At 50.7% G+C, this 22,393-nt stretch overlaps 1 protein-coding gene across 2 annotated transcripts in view; it reads left to right on the top strand.

The window, feature by feature from the left end:
• Positions 1 to 9,244: 9,244 nt before the first annotated feature.
• NUCB1 (nucleobindin 1) overlaps positions 9,245 to 22,393 on the top strand; it is a 47,062-nt gene continuing 33,913 nt past the window's right edge. For both annotated transcript variants that reach the window (XM_075328798.1, XM_075328797.1), the window contains exon 1: positions 9,245 to 9,414. In XM_075328798.1, the coding sequence (XP_075184913.1) occupies positions 9,280 to 9,414 (135 nt within the window). In that variant the 5' untranslated portion in view covers positions 9,245 to 9,279. The remainder of the gene's footprint in view (positions 9,415 to 22,393) is intronic.

Genomic DNA, 22,393 nt, shown 5'->3' with positions numbered 1-22,393 from the left:
ATACAGTCGCAAGATAGTTTTTAACCCATTCGGTGCTGACTCTGGAGTTTGACAGGCAAAAAAAAAATACCCGACACATTACGATTAGTCGTTAGCGGCAAATTGCATGCGATTTGGCAGATTTGGACACATTGCTGCAGCACGTCGGTCTCGATGTGTGAACGCACCCTAATTAAGTTGTGAAATCTGGCAACATATCCAATTTAAAGGGCATTTCTGATTTTGGAAAAACCCTGTCCCCCGGCTGCAGTTTGCTTAAATTTAACAAAATGTTCTTTACTCACCCTCCCCTGGTCCAGATCTACTTCTGGTTTCTGCTATGGTCCATTGAATGGACAGCGCTGCAGCTAATCAGTGAGCTCAGCAGCACGCCATGAACTTGGGCAGAGCCACTGAGCTTACTGATTGTCTGCAGTGCACTCAAGGTGACATCAGCTATGCACATAACCATAAACACCTGGAGCAGAGGTGGAGACTCAGCACTGGACCTGGGGAGGGTGCACTCTAGGTAACGTCAGTGCTGCACATAATCCTAAACACTTGGAGTAGTGGTGGAGACCCGGCACTGGACCCGGGGAGGGTGCACTCAAGGTGACATCAGCAATGCACATAACCATAAACACCTGGAGCAGAGGTGGAGACTCAGCACTGGACCCGGGGAGGGTGCACTCAAGGTGATGTCAGCGCTGCACATAATCATAAACCCCAGGAGCAGTGGTGGAGACTCAGCACTGGACCCGGGGAGGGTGCACTCTAGGTAACTTCAGTGCTGCACATAATCGTAAACACCTGGAGTAGTGGTGGAGACCCGGCACTGGACCTGGGGAGGATGCACTCAAGGTGACGTCAGCGCTGCACATAACCAAAAAACACCTGGAGTAGTGGTGGAGACTCAGCACTGGACCTGGGGACGGTGCACTCAAGGTGATGTCAGCCCTGCACATAATCATAAACCCCAGGAGCAGTGGTGGAGACTCAGCACTGGACCTGGGGAGGGTTCACTCTAGGTAACGTCAGTGCTGCACATAATCGTAAACACCTGGAGTAGTGGTGGAGACCCGGCACTGGACCTGGGGAGGGTGCACTCAAGGTGACGTCAGCGCTGCACATAACCATAAACACCTGGAGCAGAGGTGGAGACTCAGCACTGGACCTGGGGACGGTGCACTCAAGGTTATGTCAGCGCTGCACATAAGTATAAACCCCAGGAGCAGTGGTGGAAACTCAGCACTGGACCCGGGGACGGTGCACTCAAGGTTATGTCAGCGCTGCACATAAGTATAAACCCCAGGAGCAGTGGTGGAGACTCAGCACTGGACCTGGGGAGGGTGCACTCAAGGTGACGTCAGCGCTGCACATAACCATAAACACCTGGAGCAGAGGTGGAGACTCAGCACTGGACCTGGGGACGGTGCACTCAAGGTTATGTCAGCGCTGCACATAAGTATAAACCCCAGGAGCAGTGGTGGAAACTCAGCACTGGACCCGGGGACGGTGCACTCAAGGTTATGTCAGCGCTGCACATAAGTATAAACCCCAGGAGCAGTGGTGGAGACTCAGCACTGGACCTGGGGAGGATGCACTCAAGGTGACGTCAGCGCTGCACATAACCAAAAAACACCTGGAGTAGTGGTGGAGACTCAGCACTGGACCCGGGGAGGGTGCACTCAAGGTAATGTCAGCGCTGCACATAATCATAAACCCCAGGAGCAGTGGTGGAGACTCAGCACTGGACCTGGGGAGGGTGCACTCTAGGTAACGTCAGTGCTGCACATAATCCTAAACACCTGGAGTAGTGGTGGAGACCCGGCACTGGACCTGGGGAGGTGTGTACTCAAGGTGACGTCAGCGCTGCACATAATAATAAACATCAGGAGCAGTGGTGGAGACTCAGCACTGGACCCGGGGAGGGTGCACTCTAGGTAACGTCAGCGCTGCACATAATAATAAACATCAGGAGCAGTGGTGGAGACTCAGCACTGGACCCGGGGAGGGTGCACTTAAGGTGACGTCAGTGCTGCACATAATAATAAACATCAGGAGCAGCGGTGGAGACTCAGCACTGGACCTGGGGAGGGTGCACTCAAGGTGACGTCAGCTCTGCACATAATCGTAAACACCAGGAACAATGGCAGACTTAGCACTGGACCTGGGGAGGGTGAATAAAGCACAGTTTTGTATTTTCTATAAATAATCTGGGACAAGGAATTACCAACACCAGAAAACCTCTTTTATGGCACAATTCTTGAATCAGCGCTTAAAAAAACCCTTGCATTTTTTACATGCGTTTTTTTAAATATGTTTTTCAACATGCATTTTTTCAGGTTCCCAATAGAAGCTTATAGAGGAAAAAAAGCATCAAAACAGCACAGTTCATCATATAATAATAATAATAATTTTATTCATTTATATAGCGCTATTAATTCCACAGCGCTTTACATACATTGGCAATACAAGTAAATAGAAATGCACTGATATATAGAGATATATCACTATATACCTGTACAAGCTGCCTGCACGTTCAAGTACAGAAAATTCTTCAATGTATTGGTACAGCCTGTGGCTCAAGGCTTATGACGCTGCCTCCAATGATACAGGTGGGGGTTTGACTCATGTAAAGACCAGACTTCAAGAGAACAATTATCTATTAATTTAAAGGGATTGTGTCAGCAGGTTTTTACTATTTCATCTGAGAGCAGCATAATGTAGAGGCAGAGAGCCTGATTCCAGGGATGGGTCACTTGCTCAGCATCTTGCTGTTGTTTCAATACAGTTAGTGTTTTATCAGCAGAAGATTATCACTTTTGGACTAGGTGTCACATGCAAGGCAGTCTAGCTAATCTGTGTAACCCCGCCCCTACAACTGATTGGCTGACTGTACACAGGAAGCTGCCAATTAGTGGTGTGGGCGGAGTTATGCACAGCTCAGAATTCTCAACATTGCTACATAAACAGCAGAATAAACAGGGATTCTATCAAAATTGCACCAAATAAGTGACACGTTGCTGGAATCAGGGTCTCTGTCTCTATGTCACGCTGCTTTCAGATTACATAGCAAAAACCTGCTGACAGATTCCCTTTATATATAAAGAAAACTGGGTGATGCTTAAGTCTTTTAAAAGATTCTGATTTTTTTTAACCATTTAAATATTTTTTAAAAAAACTTGCACGTTTGGTATCGCCGTAATCGTACTGACCCAGAGAATCATATTGCCAGGTTGCACTAATTCGGATTCCCTTTTACGTTAGGCAATGATGGTCCTGATCACAAATCGTCGGATTATCTAATATATAAAGCTGAATGTGTGTGTGTATGTCCGGGATTGGCATCCGCACCGTCGCAGCTACAGCCACAAAATTTTGCACACTCACACTTCTGGACCCTGAGAGTGTCATAGGCTATGTTTTGAGGGGAAATTTTAACCCCGCACTTTACAGTTATTCGCCAAAAAACCTGCCTCCATTAAAGCGAATGGAGCTGAGAGCCACAGTGCAGCCAGAACTTCAGAAGAATGCGAAGCCACGCCCTTAAATGGAATGTTGGCATGTCACAATGCAGCCAGGGAAAGAGACAGACACAGACAGGGAAAGAGACAGACGCAGACAGGGAAAGAGACAGACACAGACAGGGTAAGAGACAGACAAAGAGACAGACTGACAGGGAAAGAGACAGACAAAGAGACAGAGACAGACACAGGGAAACAGACAGACAGGGAAAGAAAGGCAAAGAGACAGACAGGGTAAGGGACAGACAAAGACAGGTAAAGAGACAGACACAGGGAAAGAGACAGAGGGAAAGAGACAGACAGAGAAAGTGACAGAGACAGACAGGGAAAGAGATTGAGACAGACAGTCAGAGACAGACAGGGAAAGAGATTGAGACAGACAGTCAGAGACAGACAGACAAAGAGATAGAGAGAGACAGAGAGAGACAGAGAGATATATACAGAGGGGGAGACAGACAGAGAATGGGAGAGAAACAGAGAGACTGTTACTATCCTGGGCGTTAATATATTCTATTTATACATTCTATCCCGGGCGTTAATACATTCTATTTTGTTAACAACAGTTATTAACCCAGGCGAAGTTGGGTAGTACAGCTAGTAGATTAATAAATTTGGAAAGATGGAATGACTCTGGCTTTCCGATTAGGAAGAATTTGGAAACCAGGTTCACATTTTTGCCCTTGATATCAATGTCTGCTCTCCTTTTACCGCTTTTTGGGTTGTCATGCCTCTGTAAGGTCATTTTGTGTGTAAAATGCTAATTTTATCATTTACAGGCTTCTTATTGGGGGACTTGGTGGAGAAGACAAAACGAGGAGTTTTGCACATACAAACTAGTTGATACCTTTCTATCAGGAGGATGATATGGAATTTCTGAGATGATCCATAGTGCCATCTTATGGCCAACTATTGTTACTGCAAGACCACACTGCGACATCTAGTGGATATCACGATTATTACATGCTGAACAAAGTCCATAGCATTATATTATGTATCTAGCTGATTTCTGAGCAGCGCAGCTCCTGTTCACTTGCAAGGGGTTTGAGCTGCAATATCCAAGAACGGCCTTTACACAGTATACTGAGGTGTGAACATCCTGCTGGTGCCGGAGCCTCAGACGCCTGGTATTGGCCCCTACTGATTTGATATATCTGCAGTATATAAGTCCTGGACAAACCATTTAAGATTGAGTTCATACAAATATATTGTATACAGACAGCAATGTCCGGGCTGGAGGCAGGTCTTATGGCCTCATATGAGTCTATGAGATTGTGACATGGTGTCCGTTTTGAAATGTGGCATGGTGTTTATAAAATACACAATTGACATTTCTGTTTTTGTGTTGAATGCATATAGTAGTGCCCGCTCATCACTAGTTACCAGTACTGAGCACTCGAGCATGGTAGTGCCTGCTCATCACTAGTTACCAGTACTGAGCACCCGAGCATGGTAGTGCCCGCTCATCACTAGTTACCAGTACTGAGCACCCGAGCATGGTAGTGCCCGCTCATCACTAGTTACCAGTACCGAGCATGGTAGTGCCCGCTCATCACTAGTTACCAGTACCGAGCATGGTAGTGCCCGCTCATCACTAGGTACCAGTACTGAGCACCTGAGCATGGTAGTGCCCGCTCATCACTAGTTACGAGTACTGAGCACCTGAGCATGGTAGTGCTCACTCATCACTAGTTACCAGTACTGAGCACCTGAGCATGGTAGTGCCCGCTCATCACTAGTTACCAGTACCGAGCATGGTAGTGCCCGCTCATCACTAGTTACCAGTACCGAGCATGGTAGTGCCCGCTCATCACTAGGTACCAGTACTGAGCACCTGAGCATGGTAGTGCCCGCTCATCACTAGTTACGAGTACTGAGCACCCGAGCATGGTAGTACTCACTCATCACTAGTTACTAGTACTGAGCACCCGAGCATGGTAGTGCCTGCTCATCACTAGTTACCAGTACTGAGCACCCGAGCATGGTAGTGCTCACTCATCACTAGTTACCAGTACTGAGCACCTGAGCATGGTAGTGCCTGCTCATCACTAGTTACGAGTACTGAGCACCCGAGCATGGTAGAGCCCGCTCATCACTAGTTACGAGTACTGAGCACCTGAGCATGGTAGTGCCCACTCATCACTAGTTACGAGTACCGAGCACCCGAGCATGGTAGTGCCCGCTCATCACTAGTTACATGTACTGAGCACCCGAGCATGGTAGTGCCCACTCATCACTAGTTACAAGTACAGAGCACCCGAGCATGGTAGTGCCTGCTCATCACTAGTTACGAGTAATGAGCACCCGAGCATGGTAGTGCCCACTTATCACTAGTTATGAGTACTGAGCACCCGAGCATGGTAGTGCCCGCTCATCACTAGTTACGAGTACTGAGCACCCGAGCATGGTAGTGCCCGCTCATCACTAGTTACGAGTACAGAGCACCTGAGCATGGTAGTGCCCGCTCATCACTAGGTACGAGTACTGAGCACCCGAGCATGGTAGTGCCCGCTCATCACTAGTTACGAGTACAGAGCACCTGAGCATGGTAGTGCCCGCTCATCACTAGTTACGAGTACAGAGCACCCGAGCATGGTAGTGCCCGCTCATCACTAGTTACGAGTACCGAGCACCCGAGCATGGTAGTGCCCACTCATCACTAGTTACAAGTACAGAGCACCTGAGCATGGTAGTGTCCGCTCATCACTAGTTACGAGTACTGAGCACCCGAGCATGGTAGTGCCCGCTCATCACTAGTTACGAGTACCGAGCACCCGAGAATGGTAGTGCCCACTCATCACTAGTTACAAGTACAGAGCACCCGAGCATGGTAGTGCCTGCTCATCACTAGTTACGAGTACTGAGCACCCGAGCATGGTAGTGCCCACTCATCACTAGTTATGAGTTCTGAGCACCCGAGCATGGTAGTGCCCGCTCATCACTAGTTACGAGTACTGAGCACCTGAGCATGGTAGTGCCCGCTCATCACTAGTTACGAGTACTGAGCACCCGAGCATGGTAGTGCCCGCTCATCACTAGTTACGAGTACAGAGCACCTGAGCATGGTAGTGCTCGCTCATCACTAGGTACGAGTACTGAGCACCCGAGCATGGTAGTGCCCGCTCATCACTAGTTACGAGTACAGAGCACCTGAGCATGGTAGTGCCCGCTCATCACTAGTTACGAGTACTGAGCACCCGAGCATGGTAGTGCCCGCTCATCACTAGTTACCAGTACTGAGCACCTGAGCATGGTAGTGCCCGCTCATCACTAGGTACGAGTACTGAGCACCCGAGCATGGTAGTGCCCGCTCATCACTAGTTACGAGTACTGAGCACCTGAGCATGGTAGTGCCCGCTCATCACTAGTTACGAGTACAGAGCACCCGAGCATGGTAGTGCCTGCTCATCACTAGTTACGAGTACAGAGCACCTGAGCATGGTAGTGCCCGCTCATCACTAGGTACGAGTACTGAGCACCCGAGCATGGTAGTGCCCGCTCATCACTAGGTACGAGTACTGAGCACCCGAGCATGGTAGTGCCCGCTCATCACTAGTTACGAGTACAGAGCACCTGAGCATGGTAGTGCCCGCTCATCACTAGGTACGAGTACTGAGCACCCGAGCATGGTAGTGCCCGCTCATCACTAGGTACGAGTACTGAGCACCCGAGCATGGCAGTGCCCGCTCATCACTAGATACGAGTACTGAGCACCCGAGCATGGTAGTGCTCACTCATCACTAGTTACCAGTACTGAGTACCCGAGCATGGTAGTGCCCGCTCATCACTAGTTACGAGTACTGAGCACCTGAGCATGGTAGTGCCCACTCATCACTAGTTACGAGTACAGAGCACCTGAGCATGGTAGTGCCCACTCATCACTAGTTACCAGTACAGAGCACCTGAGCATGGTAGTGCTCGCTCATCACTAGTTACCAGTACTGAGCACCTGAGCATGGTAGTGCCCGCTCATCACTAGTTACCAGTACTGAGCATCCGAGCATGGTAGTGCCGCTCATCACTAGTTACCAGTACTGAGCATCCGAGCATGGTAGTGCTCGCTCATCACTAGTTACGAGTACTGAGCACCTGAGCATGGTAGTGCCCACTCATCACTAGTTACGAGTACAGAGCACCTGAGCATGGTAGTGCCCACTCATCACTAGTTACCAGTACAGAGCATCCGAGCATGGTAGTGCTCGCTCATCACTAGTTACCAGTACTGAGCACCTGAGCATGGTAGTGCCCGCTCATCACTAGTTACCAGTACTGAGCATCCGAGCATGGTAGTGCCGCTCATCACTAGTTACCAGTACTGAGCATCCGAGCATGGTAGTGCTCGCTCATCACTAGTTACCAGTACTGAGCACCCGAGCATGGTAGTGCCGCTCATCACTAGTTACTAGTACTGAGCACCTGAGCATGGTAGTGCCCGCTCATCACTAGTTACCAGTACTGAGCACCTGAGCATGGTAGTGCCCGCTCATCACTAGTTACGAGTACAGAGCACCCGAGCATGGTAGTGCCCGGTCATCACTAGTTACGAGTACAGAGCACCTGAGCATGGTAGTGCCCACTCATCACTAGTTACCAGTACTGAGCACCTGAGCATGGTAGTGCCCGCTCATCACTAGTTACCAGTACTGAGCATCCGAGCATGGTAGTGCCGCTCATCACTAGTTACCAGTACTGAGCATCCGAGCATGGTAGTGCTCGCTCATCACTAGTTACCAGTACTGAGCACCCGAGCATGGTAGTGCCCGCTCATCACTAGTTACTAGTACTGAGCACCTGAGCATGGTAGTGCCGCTCATCACTAGTTACTAGTACTGAGCACCTGAGCATGGTAGTGCCCGCTCATCACTAGTTACCAGTACTGAGCACCTGAGCATGGTAGTGCCCGCTCATCACTAGTTACAAGTAAAGAGCACCCGAGCATGGTAGTGCCCGCTCATCACTAGTTACCAGTACTGAGCACCCGAGCATGGTAGTGCTCGCTCATCACTAGTTACGAGTACTGAGCACCTGAGCATGGTAGTGCCCGCTCATCACTAGTTACCAGTACTGAGCACCTGAGCATGGTAGTGCCCGCTCATCACTAGATACGAGTACTGAGCACCCGAGCATGGTAGTGCCCACTCATCACTAGTTACGAGTACTGAGCACCTGAGCATGGTAGTGCCCGCTCATCACTAGTTACGAGTACTGAGCACCTGAGCATGGTAGTGCCCGCTCATCACTAGATACGAGTACTGAGCACCTGAGCATGGTAGTGCCCGCTCATCACTAGTTACGAGTACAGAGCATCTGGAAGACACTGTTTCTTGGCATTTTGAGGGCATCATGTATGATAAGGCGGCACTTGAATTTTTTTTTTTTAAATCATGCCATAGTAGCAATGTTTACGTTATCTGCAGTGCAATGCTTTGCCTATTTAATAGCAAAGTTGGAACTTTTATTTACACTAAATCAATTGTGTAATTAGAAGGCTTGTGTGATAATTTTGCCTCATGAAGCTTTCCGTTCGAAGCAAGCGGTTCCTATGGTAACGCGCGCGTTAGTTTTGAAAGTCATAGATTTGCGACGCAGCGCCATGTTTCTGGTGGGTAGTGTTCGGCAGCCGATAATGCGTCATAGGTCTGCGACGCAGCGCCATGTTTCTGGTGGGTAGTGTTCGGCAGCCGACTTAGCGTCATATGTCTGCGACGCAGCGCCATGTTTCTGGTGGGTAGTGTTGTGCAGCCGACCTAGCGTCATATGTCTGCGACGCAGCGCCATGTTTTTGGTGGTTTGGTGTCGTGTTGTTGATACGTCACTAGCCGGAAGGGTGTCGTGGAGCCTGCACAGAGCTCATCACAGGCGGGGACAGTGCTTCACCTGCTCAGACACCGGGCAGCGACCTCCGGGACAGGTACGTCTATTGTGGGGTCCATGAGGGGGGATGACAGGAGCCGTCATCCTTTCTGGGCTGGGAGGATGTCAGGAGACATAATGTTGTCACGTAACACGTCACTTGTCAAGGTTGAATGGGATTGTGATGGGGAAAGGGGGCAGCAATTATGTATAAGGGGGCACTATTATATAAGGAGTGTCAGCCTGCGCATGAGCAGTGACGTCACAGTATGACATCATAACTTATCAATAACTTTATTTATAAAATCCTGGAGATTAAAAAAAAAGAACTCCACCCTGAAATGCTGTCATGTCAGTATCATTGGTGGACGAAGGGGTCTCTGATGTCACTGGCTGAAGGGTCTCTGATGTCATTGGTGGAGAAAGGGTTATCTGATGTCATCTGCTGAAGGGTCTCTGTTGTCATTGGTGGACGGAGGGGTCTCTGATGTCATCGGCTGAACGGTCTCTGATGTCATTGGTGGAGGGAGGGGGTCTCTGATATCATCGGCTGAAGTGTCTCTGATGTCATTGGTGGAGGGAGGGGTCTCTGATGTCATCGGCTGAAGTGTCTCTGATGTCATTGGTGGAGGGAGGGGTCTCTGATGTCATCGGCTGAAGTGTCTCTGATGTCATTGGTGGAGGGAGGGGGTCTCTGATGTGATCAGTTTGAGGGATCTCTGATGTCATCGTTGGAGCGGGGTCTGTGATATCATCTGCAGAAAGGGGGCTCTGTTTTAATCGCCTGAAGGTACTCTGATGTCATTGGTAGAGAGAGAGGTCTCTAATGTAATCAGTTTGAGGGGTCTGTGATGTCATTGGTGGAGCAGGGGTCTGTGATGTCATCGGTGGAGCAGGGCTCTTCTGATGTCATCGGCGGAGCAGGGCTCTTCTGATGTCATCGGCGGAGCAGGGGGTCTGCTGATGTCATCGGCGGAGCAGGGGGTCTGCTGATGTCATCGGCGGAGCAGGGGGTCTGCTGATGTCATCGGCGGAGCAGGGGATCTGCTGATGTCATCGGCGGAGCAGGGGGTCTGCTGATGTCATCGGCGGAGCAGGGGATCTGCTGATGTCATCGGCGGAGCAGGGGATCTGCTGATGTCATCGGCGGAGCAGGGGATCTGCTGATGTCATCGGCGGAGCAGGGGATCTGCTGATGTCATCGGCGGAGCAGGGGATCTGCTGATGTCATCGGCGGAGCAGGGGGTCTGCTGATGTCATCGGCGGAGGGGTCTCTGCACCTTGTCTGATGACGCTTATTTTGAGTTTCTAATCCCAGGGATGCAATCACACGACTCCATAGCCTTCATGTATACAGATTGTGGGGGTCTCCACACTGGACCACCCCCCACCACCAATGTAAATTTCTGACATGTCACTGTGACATAGATTTATAATAGAGCAGCTGCCCTTTAAGTGGGTTTTGTGCCGATCTCCTGATCACTGGGGTCCCACTGTTTGCCCACTCTACTAATCACGAGCATGGAGGTCTGCACTGTCCTGTGTAGATGGGGCTGAGATTAAGGATTTAAATGGCTTCTCCATATAAAGAAGACTTGTTCCCAGGTGATACGTCTTGGGTTTTCGCTATTATTTAATTCTCGCTGCTCCCCTGATGATTCCAGTTTTATTTTTTTCTTTAAATCCGCCATCAGGTTACAGAGACATGGGCCATGCTATCTAGCGCTAATTTATATGGTTGGTGTATAGCAAGGGGGCGTGGATCATAGGGTAATTTACAGACTAGAAAAAGACACGCCCCCGAGGAACCTGTGAGCCACGCCCACTAGCAAAGACCAAGCTCTATAAAAATGGCAAGTTTTCTATAGGAACTGGTTTTGTAAAGATTGTAAAGTCATTGAAATGAAAGTCTCCACGCCCTAACTCGTTTTTATTGGTATCAAGTGACACAGAGGCGCCTTTGGGAAATTTTGGCTGCAGCCGTCCTGAGTCTGTTCATACAGGTGGATTAGGAGGGGCGCACGGCTTACAAGCGTTTTCTGGCTGGACTGCCCCTTTAAAGAACTTGTTATGGTAGTTAATAGAGCGGAGTCACCAGTTTTGTCCTCATCTATTAGATGCAAAGAGAAAACCTCGGCATCGATTTGATCTGCGTGAAAGAGGGCGAAGCGTTTCCAATCTGTAATGACACGGTGCACGGATCCCATTCGCTTGCGTTATCCAGCGATCTTTGTAAAGCCCTAGCCTTAAAGGGGCGGCCTGATTTACTAAACCCCTTGTGAGCCGAGTACACACGTCCACTAATCGTCCGTTAGAACGGATCCAACGGCAAAAAAACTTTTTTTGTCTATTTTGAAAATATTTATTTTTGCAGGATCCGTTTTTTTACATGGGAGTCTATGGGAAACGGATCGTTAATGGATCCATTTCGCACATTAGACGCTGCCTTTATCTCGGGATTCACACGGCATCTCCTAAAACCAAAGTGTAGGAGGGGAACGTGGCCGGACATGCATTGGACAATGCCCATGTTCTGCGCGAGTCATTACTTTATACAGTGCCTACAAGTAGTCTTCAACCCCCTGCAGATTTAGCAGGTTTGATAAGATGCAAATAAGTTAGAGCCTGCAAACTTCAAACAAGAGCAGGATTTATTAACAGATGCATAAATCTTACAAACCAACAAGTTATGTTGCTCAGTTAAATTTTAATAAATTTTCAACATAAAAGTGTGGGTCAATTATTATTCAACCCCTAGGTTTAATATTTTGTGGAATAACCCTTGTTTGCAATTACAGCTAATAATCGTCTTTTATAAGACCTGATCAGGCCGGCACAGGTGTCTGGAGTTATCTTGGCCCACTCCTCCATGCAGATCTTCTCCAAGTTATCTAGGTTCTTTGGGTGTCTCATGTGGACTTTAATCTTGAGCTCCTTCCACAAGTTTTTAATTGGGTTAAGGTCAGGAGACTGACTAGGCCACTGCAACACCTTGATTTTTTCCCTCTTGAGCCAGGCCTTGGTTTTCTTGGCTGTGTGCTTTGGGTCGTTGTCTTGTTGGAAGATGAAATGACGACCCATCTTAAGATCCTTGATGGAGGAGCGGAGGTTCTTGGCCAAAATCTCCAGGTAGGCCGTGCTATCCATCTTCCCATGGATGCGGACCAGATGGCCAGGCCCCTTGGCTGAGAAACAGCCCCACAGCATGATGCTGCCACCACCATGCTTGACTGTAGGGATGATATTCTTGGGGTCGTATGCAGTGCCATCCAGTCTCCAAACGTCACGTGTGTGGTTGGCACCAAAGATCTCGATCTTGGTCTCATCAGACCAGAGAACCTTGAACCAGTCTGTCTCAGAGTCCTCCAAGTGATCATGAGCAAACTGTAGACGAGCCTTGACATGACGCTTTGAAAGGGCTCATCTGGAACGGAGACCATTGCAGTGGAGTACGTTACTTATGGTATTGACTGAAACCAATGTCCCCACTGCCATGAGATCTTCCCGGAGCTCCTTCCTTGTTGTCCTTGGGTTAGCCTTGAGTCTTCAGACAAGCCTGGCCTCGGCACGGGTGGAAACTTTCAAAGGCTGTCCAGGCCGTGGAAGGCTAACAGTAGTTCCATAAGCCTTCCACTTCCGGATGATGCTCCCAACAGTGGAGACAGGTAGGCCCAACTCCTTGGAAAGGGTTTTGTACCCCTTGCCAGCCTTGTGACCCTCCACGATCTTGTCTCTGATGGCCTTGGAATGCTCCTTTGTCTTTCCCATGTTGACCAAGTATGAGTGCTGTTCACAAGTTTGGGGAGGGTCTTAATTAGTCAGAAAAGGCTGGAAAAAGAGATAATTAATCCAAACATGTGAAGCTCATTGTTCTTTGTGCCTGAAATACTTCTTAATACTTTAGGGGAACCAAACAGAATTCTGGTTGTTTTAGGGGTTGAATAATAAATGACCCTCTGAATAAACTTTTCACAATTTAAAAAAAAAATAAAAAAATAAATAACATTCTTTTTTGCTGCATTTCACACTTCCAGGCTGATCTACAGTCCAAATGCCACAATGCCAAGTTAATTCCGAATGTGTAAACCTGCTAAATCTGCAGGGGGTTGAATACTACTTGTAGGCACTGTATGTTGGCGAAATCGGAGATTTTATGACCTAAACCCACCGGCCTGTCTTCCAGCGAGTCACAAAAATCCCTCCGGTGACAGCGCAGAAGGGTAAACAGCCGCGTCCAGTACCCGATCACACCTGTGTAACTTCTCCAAACACCTGAGAACACGCCCTGCCCTCCACGAAAATCTCACACATTCTTATGTTTTCTGGAAATGCTTCAGCTATTGAATTTCAAGACAATTTTTTGCTTAATTTTTTTTTTCTTCACTCCCTTTCTTTCAGGAGTCATACCATTTTTTTTCCCAGTCAGCCTAGCTATGAGGACTTTTTAATTATATTATATTATTATATATATATATATATATATATATATATATATATATAAATTTTTTTTTTTTTTATATATCTTTTTTTATTTTTTTTTCCATTATAACACACTGAAAAACAGAAGAAGAAATATTACATTTTCAGTCATTCACATTTTTTTTTTTTCGCCATATAACAAACACTGAAAGACAAAAGGAAAGAAAATGCAATTCCGACATTAATTATTTGCTAAAAAAATGTTTACAGTGTACGATTTATTATCATATAAAACTTGTTTGTTTACTATTTACAAAAAAAGTTTGAACTTTATTGGTAAATAAAGAAACTTTCTGAGTCCCGTAACTTTTTTATTTTACTGTCCTCGGAGCTGTCTGTGGACTTGTTTTTTTGGGTGCCGAGCTGTAGTTTTTAATGATACCAATTTGGGGTACGTCTTACGTTATGATTGCTTCTTCTTGAGGTTTATGCGGGAGGGCGTCAACCAAATAAATAGCATTTCAATTTACATATATACATTCAGTGTGTGTATGTATGTATGTATGTATGTATGTCACGAACCACCGGGGGGGTCACTCAGAAATCCCCCGCGCTGGCTACCAGTACGTCACAATCGGGGGGTAACAAGTGGGGGTCACCCCTCCTTTATACCTCCCGACCGACAGACAGAGCACGTGACGCGCTCTCTAGCGCCCCTCTTATAGTCAGGCCAATTATGGAATTGCCCGACAATAAGCAAGGAGGCCGCTATACTACTTATGCCGATTATTGAAGGGTCCCCGGTGAGAGTAGGGTATATATTCCCCCGACCTCCGCGGGCGGAATATATAAAATCTCCCCGAATCTCACTGGCCTCCCCACAATAATCCTTGGCACAACTCGCTGCCACCAACCGCTTCACGGTAACTATTAGCCGAACACACAGACGTGGGATTCAAGATCGAGATAACAGAACAGCCCAAGATTAATTATATAATTTAATCAGCCTAAAGCACACTAGAAACTACAATATATACAATAGGGGATCTACAGAATATACATATGTCAGAGTACAGTTACAGATAAAGCATGGTTTACAAACAGGCATACACAGTTCCAGCAGTTACCTTGTGCGTCTGGCCACAGGGGGGCGCCGTGGACCAGGTTTCTAGGATCCTTCCCACAGATGTTTCCTACACGTGACCCCCAGCGAAAGAACACTGGAAAATGGCCGAAGTAGGGTTATCAACCTGGGCAAATCCAGGTCCCCTCCTACCTTAGTGACCTCACAGGGAAGCACTGCCACTCCCCCCGCTTTGAGTCAGAATTATCCAGAAAGGGGATATTGGCCATAACTTTGCCTGGGAGCGTCGTAGACGGACGCCAACGCTCTCATTGTGACAGTTATGAATTTAGCTACAGAACGAGAGGACTCATGACTTGTCTACTAGTTCCCCATTGGCTGATATCACGCCTGGGGTACTTCCCAAGCTCCCACTTCCATAAAAAAGGTGTGCCAGCATCGACCGCATGCGCAAACACCATTTTTATGGTTGCCATATTTATCGGAAATATGGCTTGCGAGATATGAACCATATTTTACTGGAGTCGTCCTGTCTGGATACTTCCATAGCCTTGCTAATTAGATAGCAGCCCCTACCACAGGGTCACGGCAGGGAGTCATCCTGTGTCCATTGTTCCCACATCATCTAATCTCCATATCACAGGAGATGGCCATGGGATGTGTTGCTAGGATGTGACACCTTCCAAGATGTTGGACATTGAGAACAAGAAGGGAGGGGGCACGGCCATGGAGTGAGGAGAGCGATTATGACTGGAAATCATAATTCCTCTTCATATCCCAGGATTTGCCTCACACCTCCCCCCTGTTGAGGGCGCTAGGGGGCAGCACACTCCGGTGTTCCCCCGTGCGCCCGTCCGCGACCTCTCCTTGTCGGGACAGCCCGTCTGCGTTACCGTGGTCCCGGCCCCTTTTGTGGCGAATGGTGAAGTTGTATTGCTGGAGCGCAAGGCTCCATCGCAACAACCGTCCATTCGTCCCAGAGACGGTGTGCAACCAGCTGAGGGGATTGTGGTCCGTCACCACGATGAAGTGGCGCCCGTATAGATATGGTTGCAGACGCTGCAGGGCCCACACTATGGCCAGGCATTCCTTTTCCATCGTGGAATAGGCCACTTCCCTCGGTAACAGCTTCCTGCTCAGGTACAAGACTGGGTGCTCTTGGCTCGCAGAGTCCACCTGGCTGAGCACCGCACCGAGGCCGAAGTCACTGGCGTCGGTCTGTACTATAAACGGCCGCGTGAAGTCGGCTGCCTGTAGCACGGGCGGGCTGGACAGGGCGTCCTTTAGGGCCCGGAAGGCTGTCTCGCAGTCCATTGTCCAATCGACTGCAGAGGGCAGCTTCTTCTTGGTGAGGTCCGTCAAGGGCTTTGCCAGGCTACTATAGCATGGAACAAACCTCCTATAGTACCCAGCGGTCCCCAAGAAGGACATCACCTGCTTCTTGGTCCTGGGGGTGGGCCAGGATGCGATGGCCTCCACTTTCTCAGGCTCGGGCTTCAGTGTTCTCCCGCCTACCCGGTGACCGAGGTACTGGACCTCGCTCATGGCCAGCTGACACTTTCCCGGCTTGATGGTCAAACCTGCCTGGTGGACCCGCCTGAGCACCTGTGCTAGATGCTCTAGGTGATCTTCCCAGGTGGGACTGAAGACGGCAATGTCATCCAGGTACGCGGCCGCGTACCCTTCAAGTCCCTTGAGCAGGGTGTTGACCATCCGCTGGAAAGTGGCAGGGGCATTCCTCATCCCGAATGGCATCACCGTGGACTCGTACAGTCCAAATGGGGTAATAAAGGCAGAGCGTTCCCTGGCCTTGCGAGTCAGGGGGATCTGCCAATATCCCCGGCTCAGATCCATGATGGTCAGGTACTGAGCCCCGGCCAACTGATCGAGCAGGTCATCGATGCGTGGCATTGGGTACGCATCGGCGACCGTGACAGCATTGAGCCCCCTGTAGTCCACGCAGAACCGAGTGGTTCGGTCCTTCTTAGGGACGAGGACTACAGGCGAGGCCCAAGCGCTGTTGGATGCCTGGATCACCCCCAGCTTCAGCATCTCGTCAATCTCCTGGCGCATGTGTTGCTGCACCTCCAGGGAGACCCGATATGCTGAACGCCGGATCGGGGGATGATCCCCAGTGTCCACGTGATGGACAGCCAAGTCAGTCCTTCCGGGCTGGTTGGTAAACAACCCCCGGAAGGGGTGTAGGGTGGCCCACAGCTGGGACCATTGGTCCTCCAAGAGCTGGTGGCCAACCTCCACATCCTCAATGGATCCGCCTGCCCTAACCTGGGCTAGCATATCCAAGAGGGTTTCCGCTTCTCCCTCCTCGGGCAGGTTGCACACGGGGAGCGCACATGCCTCCCGCTCATGATGTGCCTTCATCATGTTCACATGGAAGGGCTTCCGCCTTCCACGGGCAGGGTCCAGGGTGACCAGGTACGTCACAGGGTTGAGCTGCTGGTACACGAGGTATGGGCCTTCCCAGGCTGCCTGAAGCTTGTCCTGTGGTACGGGGACCAGTACCCACACCTTTTGACCCACTTGGTAGGTCCTCTCACAAGCGTTCTGGTCGTACCAACGCTTCTGATCGGCCTGGGCTTGAGCCATATTGTCGTGTACCAGTTGCGTCAAGGCCTGCATTTTGTCCCGGAAGCGCATGACATACTCGATAACCGACACTCCAGGGGTGGCCAAATCCCCTTCCCAAGCCTCTTTCACCAGAGCCAGGGGGCCCCGCACACGTCGCCCGTACAGGAGCTCAAACGGTGAGAATCCTGTTGAGGCCTGTGGAACCTCCCGGTAAGCAAATAACAGGTGTGGGAGATACCGCTCCCAGTCACGCCCATGGGAGTCGACCAACATCTTAAGCATCTGCTTTAAGGTGCCATTAAACCGCTCGCACAGGCCATTAGTCTGTGGATGGTACGGGCTGGCCACCAGATGTCGCACCTGGACTTGCTTACAGAGGGCCTCCATCAGCTGGGACATGAATTGGGTCCCCCGGTCAGTGAGCATTTCCTGGGGAAAACCCACTCGGGAGAAAATCTCCAGCAATGCGGTGGCCACCTTGTCAGCCCGAATGGACGACAAGGCCACTGCTTCTGGGTACCGGGTGGCATAGTCCACTACCGTCAGTATGAAGCGTTTCCCGGAGCTGCTGGGGATGGCCAGCGGGCCGACCAGATCCACAGCCACCCTCCTGAAAGGCTCATCGATGATGGGCAGAGATACCAGTGGGGCTTTGGGGTGTGGCCCCGCCTTCCCCACTCTCTGACAGGTTTCACACGAACGGCAGTAGGCAGCCACATCGGCCCCCATTTTTGGCCAGTAGAAATGCTGGTTTAACCTGGCCTTGGTCTTAGCGATCCCTAGGTGTCCGGCCATCGGAATCTCATGTGCGATCCGCAACAACTCCGTCCGGAACGGATAGGGTACCACTAACTGTCGGTCCCTGGGCCACGCCTCCGGTGAACCCTGCTGGACCGTGACCCGGTACAGCCGTCCTTGGTCCCAGACCACTCGCTCCGGGTCCGAGTCCGAGGGAGGCTGTGCCGCCTGCACCTTTAGAGCTTTCAGGCTGTCGTCAGCTTCTAACGCTGCCTGAAACCCCTGACTAGATGTGGCCAGAATCGACGAGACTGTCACATCTTCGGTCAGTACCCCGGGACCTGTGTCCTGGCCTCCACCTGACTCGGCTGCCACTTGGTCAGAAGGGGAAGAGCTATCGGACCTCCGGGAGGCCCCTTGGCTTCCAGCACTCCCACTGCGGGTGACAGCGGCCACAGCCGCTGCGACCGTGGGTCGTGCCTGCTCCTCCTCCGTTCCTGACCAAGTCGCCGGTTCAGGCAGACCTACCTGGCTTCCTGACACCCCGGTTGTGGGGGAACCATGTACCGAGATCTTACCTGGGAGCACTTCCGCTCCTGGACCGGCCCTAATCTCACCTGCCTGTTCCCCCCCCTGCAGCAACAGAACCCCGCTGTGAAATCTCTGGGGACCCCACATTGGCTGTGGTAGCCCCCACCCCACACACTGGTCCTCCCCCTGCAGCACCCTGCTCTCTGCTTATCCCTGCAGAGGGCAGCAGATCCCAGCTCACTGGCTGATCACTTGTAGAGGCATGGTCACACCTTTCTCTGACCCCCTCCCCTGTCACAGCTGCAGCTGTGTGTGTGTCTATGCAAGCAGAAGTATCAGAGTTCACTCCCCCCTCCCTTACATCATTCATAGATAACACATTAACATTGTCCGGAGGCCTGTCAGTACTGGCTGAAGGTTCAGCCCTTGGGGGGGGGCCCAAACTGGGAGGTTATCTGCCCCAAATCTGTCCCAAGTAGCACGTTTGCGGGGATCCGATCAGTTACCCCCACCTCCCTCACCCCTCGCCCTGCGCCCCAGTCCAAATAAAGGCCAGCAACAGGCAGCGCAGGGTCAATGCCTCCAATCCCGGAGACAGCGAGGGTTTTTCCAGGGATCAAGTCTTGGGGGGACACCATCTCAGGCCGCACCAGAGTCACCTCCGAGGCGCTGTCTCGCAGTCCTATGGTCACAGACCGGCCGACGGTGACAGGTTGGAAGCTGTCCAGGGACCTACCACCACCCCCACCCACACAATACACCTTGGGCGGCCCTTGGGACGGGGACGGAGCCGGGGCCTTGGGACGCTGAGGGCACATGGCCTTGAAGTGTCCAGGTAGGTTGCACTGGTGGCACCGTCTTGGTTCTGCCACGGGCCTGGAGAGGGGAGTTGAGGGGGACACCCCCTGCAGTCTAGGGGCAGGTGGGGCAGTCGCAGAGTTCATCTTACCCCCTCTCCAGGTGCTGCTGGTGGCTGCTCTCCTGGCCTCAGGAGCCCGATTGTTGGTGTAGTCATCGGCCAGGGCAGCTGTAGCCGTGGACCCCTTTGGCTTCTGGTCTCGGATGAACTGGCGGAGATCCTCAGGGCAGTTCCACAAGAGTTGCTCCGTGATGAACAAGTCCAGGATCTCCGGTCCGGTGGAAAGCTGCAGGCCTTGGGTCCAGTGGTCGGCAGCTCGGGCAAGTGCCCGCCGGTGGTCAGCCCAGGAGTCCTTTGGTCCCTTCTGCAGGCTCCGGAACTTCTTGCGGTAGGACTCCGGAGTGAGGTTGTACTGTTGGATCAGGGCCCGCTTGATGGTGTCGTAGCCCTGATCTGCCTCAGCAGGCAAGTCCCCAAGGATATCCAGGGCCTTACCCCTTAGACGGGGGGTCAGGTATTTGGCCCACTGATCCTTGTCCAGATGGTGCTGCAGGCAAGTCCGTTCAAAAGCAGTCAGGAAAGAGTCCAAGTCTCCATCCTTCTCCAGCACTGGGAAGTCCTCAACACGGACCTTTGGAAGTTTGGTGTCTTGAAGGTCACGTGTGGCTGATGAGGGCTGGAGCTTGGCTAGATGCAGCTGGTGGTCACGGTCTGCCTGTCGCTCTCGCTCCGCAGCCTCACGCTCTGCCTGCCGCTCCGCAGCCTCAGCCTCACACGCTGCCCTGCGCTCTGCCATGAGTTCCTTGTAGCCCTCCCGGTCTCCAGCCTGGAGTAGGGCCATAGCCATTTGAAGAAGGCTATCCGAGCCTCCCAGGCTCGGTGGAATGGCCCGTGGTGATCTGCGGCACGCTGCAGAGCTAGGCGATTCACTGTCCCTTTCAGAGCGGAGGACTGGCATCTGGCTCGTTGAGGACCCTTGGGCGAGCTCCTCCTCATCTTGTCCATAATTGCCAGGTTGTGCGCTGTTCTCTGCAGAACGGTTCTCTGGCGTCGGGCTCCTGGAGGACTCGTGGTCAACCTCCTCATTGCTGTCCACAGCACCGTCCTCCCTCTCTTCGGCTCCTGCCTTAGCATTGGCCAGTTGCATAGCTCTGCTCCTGGTGCCATCAGCCATTCTTGCAGACTTTTGGTCACTGACACAGAACTGACACCTGATGCACCCACACACCTTACAGTATCTGCACTCTGACACTCTAGTGTTGAGCTAGTCTGAAGACCCCAGCAGCCACAGCTGCTGCAGGCAGTCTTTAGTGTCTGGGAGTATGGGTCTCACACTCACACACACTATTATCTCGATCCCACCGCTATGCCACCAATATGTCACGAACCACCGGGGGGGGTCACTCAGAAATCCCCCGCGCTGGCTACCAGTACGTCACAATCGGGGGGTAACAAGTGGGGGTCACCCCTCCTTTATACCTCCCGACCGACAGACAGAGCACGTGACGCGCTCTCTAGCGCCCCTCTTATAGTCAGGCCAATTATGGAATTGCCCGACAATAAGCAAGGAGGCCGCTATACTACTTATGCCGATTATTGAAGGGTCCCCGGTGAGAGTAGGGTATATATTCCCCCGACCTCCGCGGGCGGAATATATAAAATCTCCCCGAATCTCACTGGCCTCCCCACAATAATCCTTGGCACAACTCGCTGCCACCAACCGCTTCACGGTAACTATTAGCCGAACACACAGACGTGGGATTCAAGATCGAGATAACAGAACAGCCCAAGATTAATTATATAATTTAATCAGCCTAAAGCACACTAGAAACTACAATATATACAATAGGAGATCTACAGAATATACATAGGTCAGAGTACAGTTACAGATAAAGCATGGTTTACAAACAGGCATACACAGTTCCAGCAGTTACCTTGTGCGTCTGGCCACAGGGGGGCGCCGTGGACCAGGTTTCTAGGATCCTTCCCACAGATGTTTCCTACACGTGACCCCTGGCGAAAGAACACTGGAAAATGGCCGAAGTAGGGTTATCAACCTGGGCAAATCCAGGTCCCCTCCTACCTTAGTGACCTCACAGGGAAGCACTGCCACTCCCCCCGCTTTGAGTCAGAATTATCCAGAAAGGGGATATTGGCCATAACTTTGCCTGGGAGCGTCGTAGACGGACGCCAACGCTCTCATTGTGACAGTTATGAATTTAGCTACAGAACGAGAGGACTCATGACTTGTCTACTAGTTCCCCATTGGCTGATATCACGCCTGGGGTACTTCCCAAGCTCCCACTTCCATAAAAAAGGTGTGCCAGCATCGACCGCATGCGCAAACACCATTTTTATGGTTGCCATATTTATCGGAAATATGGCTTGCGAGATATGAACCATATTTTACTGGAGTCGTCCTGTCTGGATACTTCCATAGCCTTGCTAATTAGATAGCAGCCCCTACCACAGGGTCACGGCAGGGAGTCATCCTGTGTCCATTGTTCCCACATCATCTAATCTCCATATCACAGGAGATGGCCATGGGATGTGTTGCTAGGATGTGACACCTTCCAAGATGTTGGACATTGAGAACAAGAAGGGAGGGGGCACGGCCATGGAGTGAGGAGAGCGATTGTGACTGGACATCATAATTCCTCTTCATATCCCAGGATTTGCCTCACAATGTATATATATATATGTATGTATGTATGTATGTATGTATGTATGTATGTATATATATATATATATATATATATGTATGTATGTATGTATGTATGTATATATATATATATATATATATATATATATATATAT

Source organism: Anomaloglossus baeobatrachus, chromosome 11 (assembly GCF_048569485.1).
Source record: "Anomaloglossus baeobatrachus isolate aAnoBae1 chromosome 11, aAnoBae1.hap1, whole genome shotgun sequence".
Taxonomy (NCBI): Eukaryota; Metazoa; Chordata; class Amphibia; order Anura; family Aromobatidae; genus Anomaloglossus; species Anomaloglossus baeobatrachus.
Note: the sequence above shows the minus strand (reverse complement) of the source record. Positions and strands in the feature narration are given on the sequence as shown.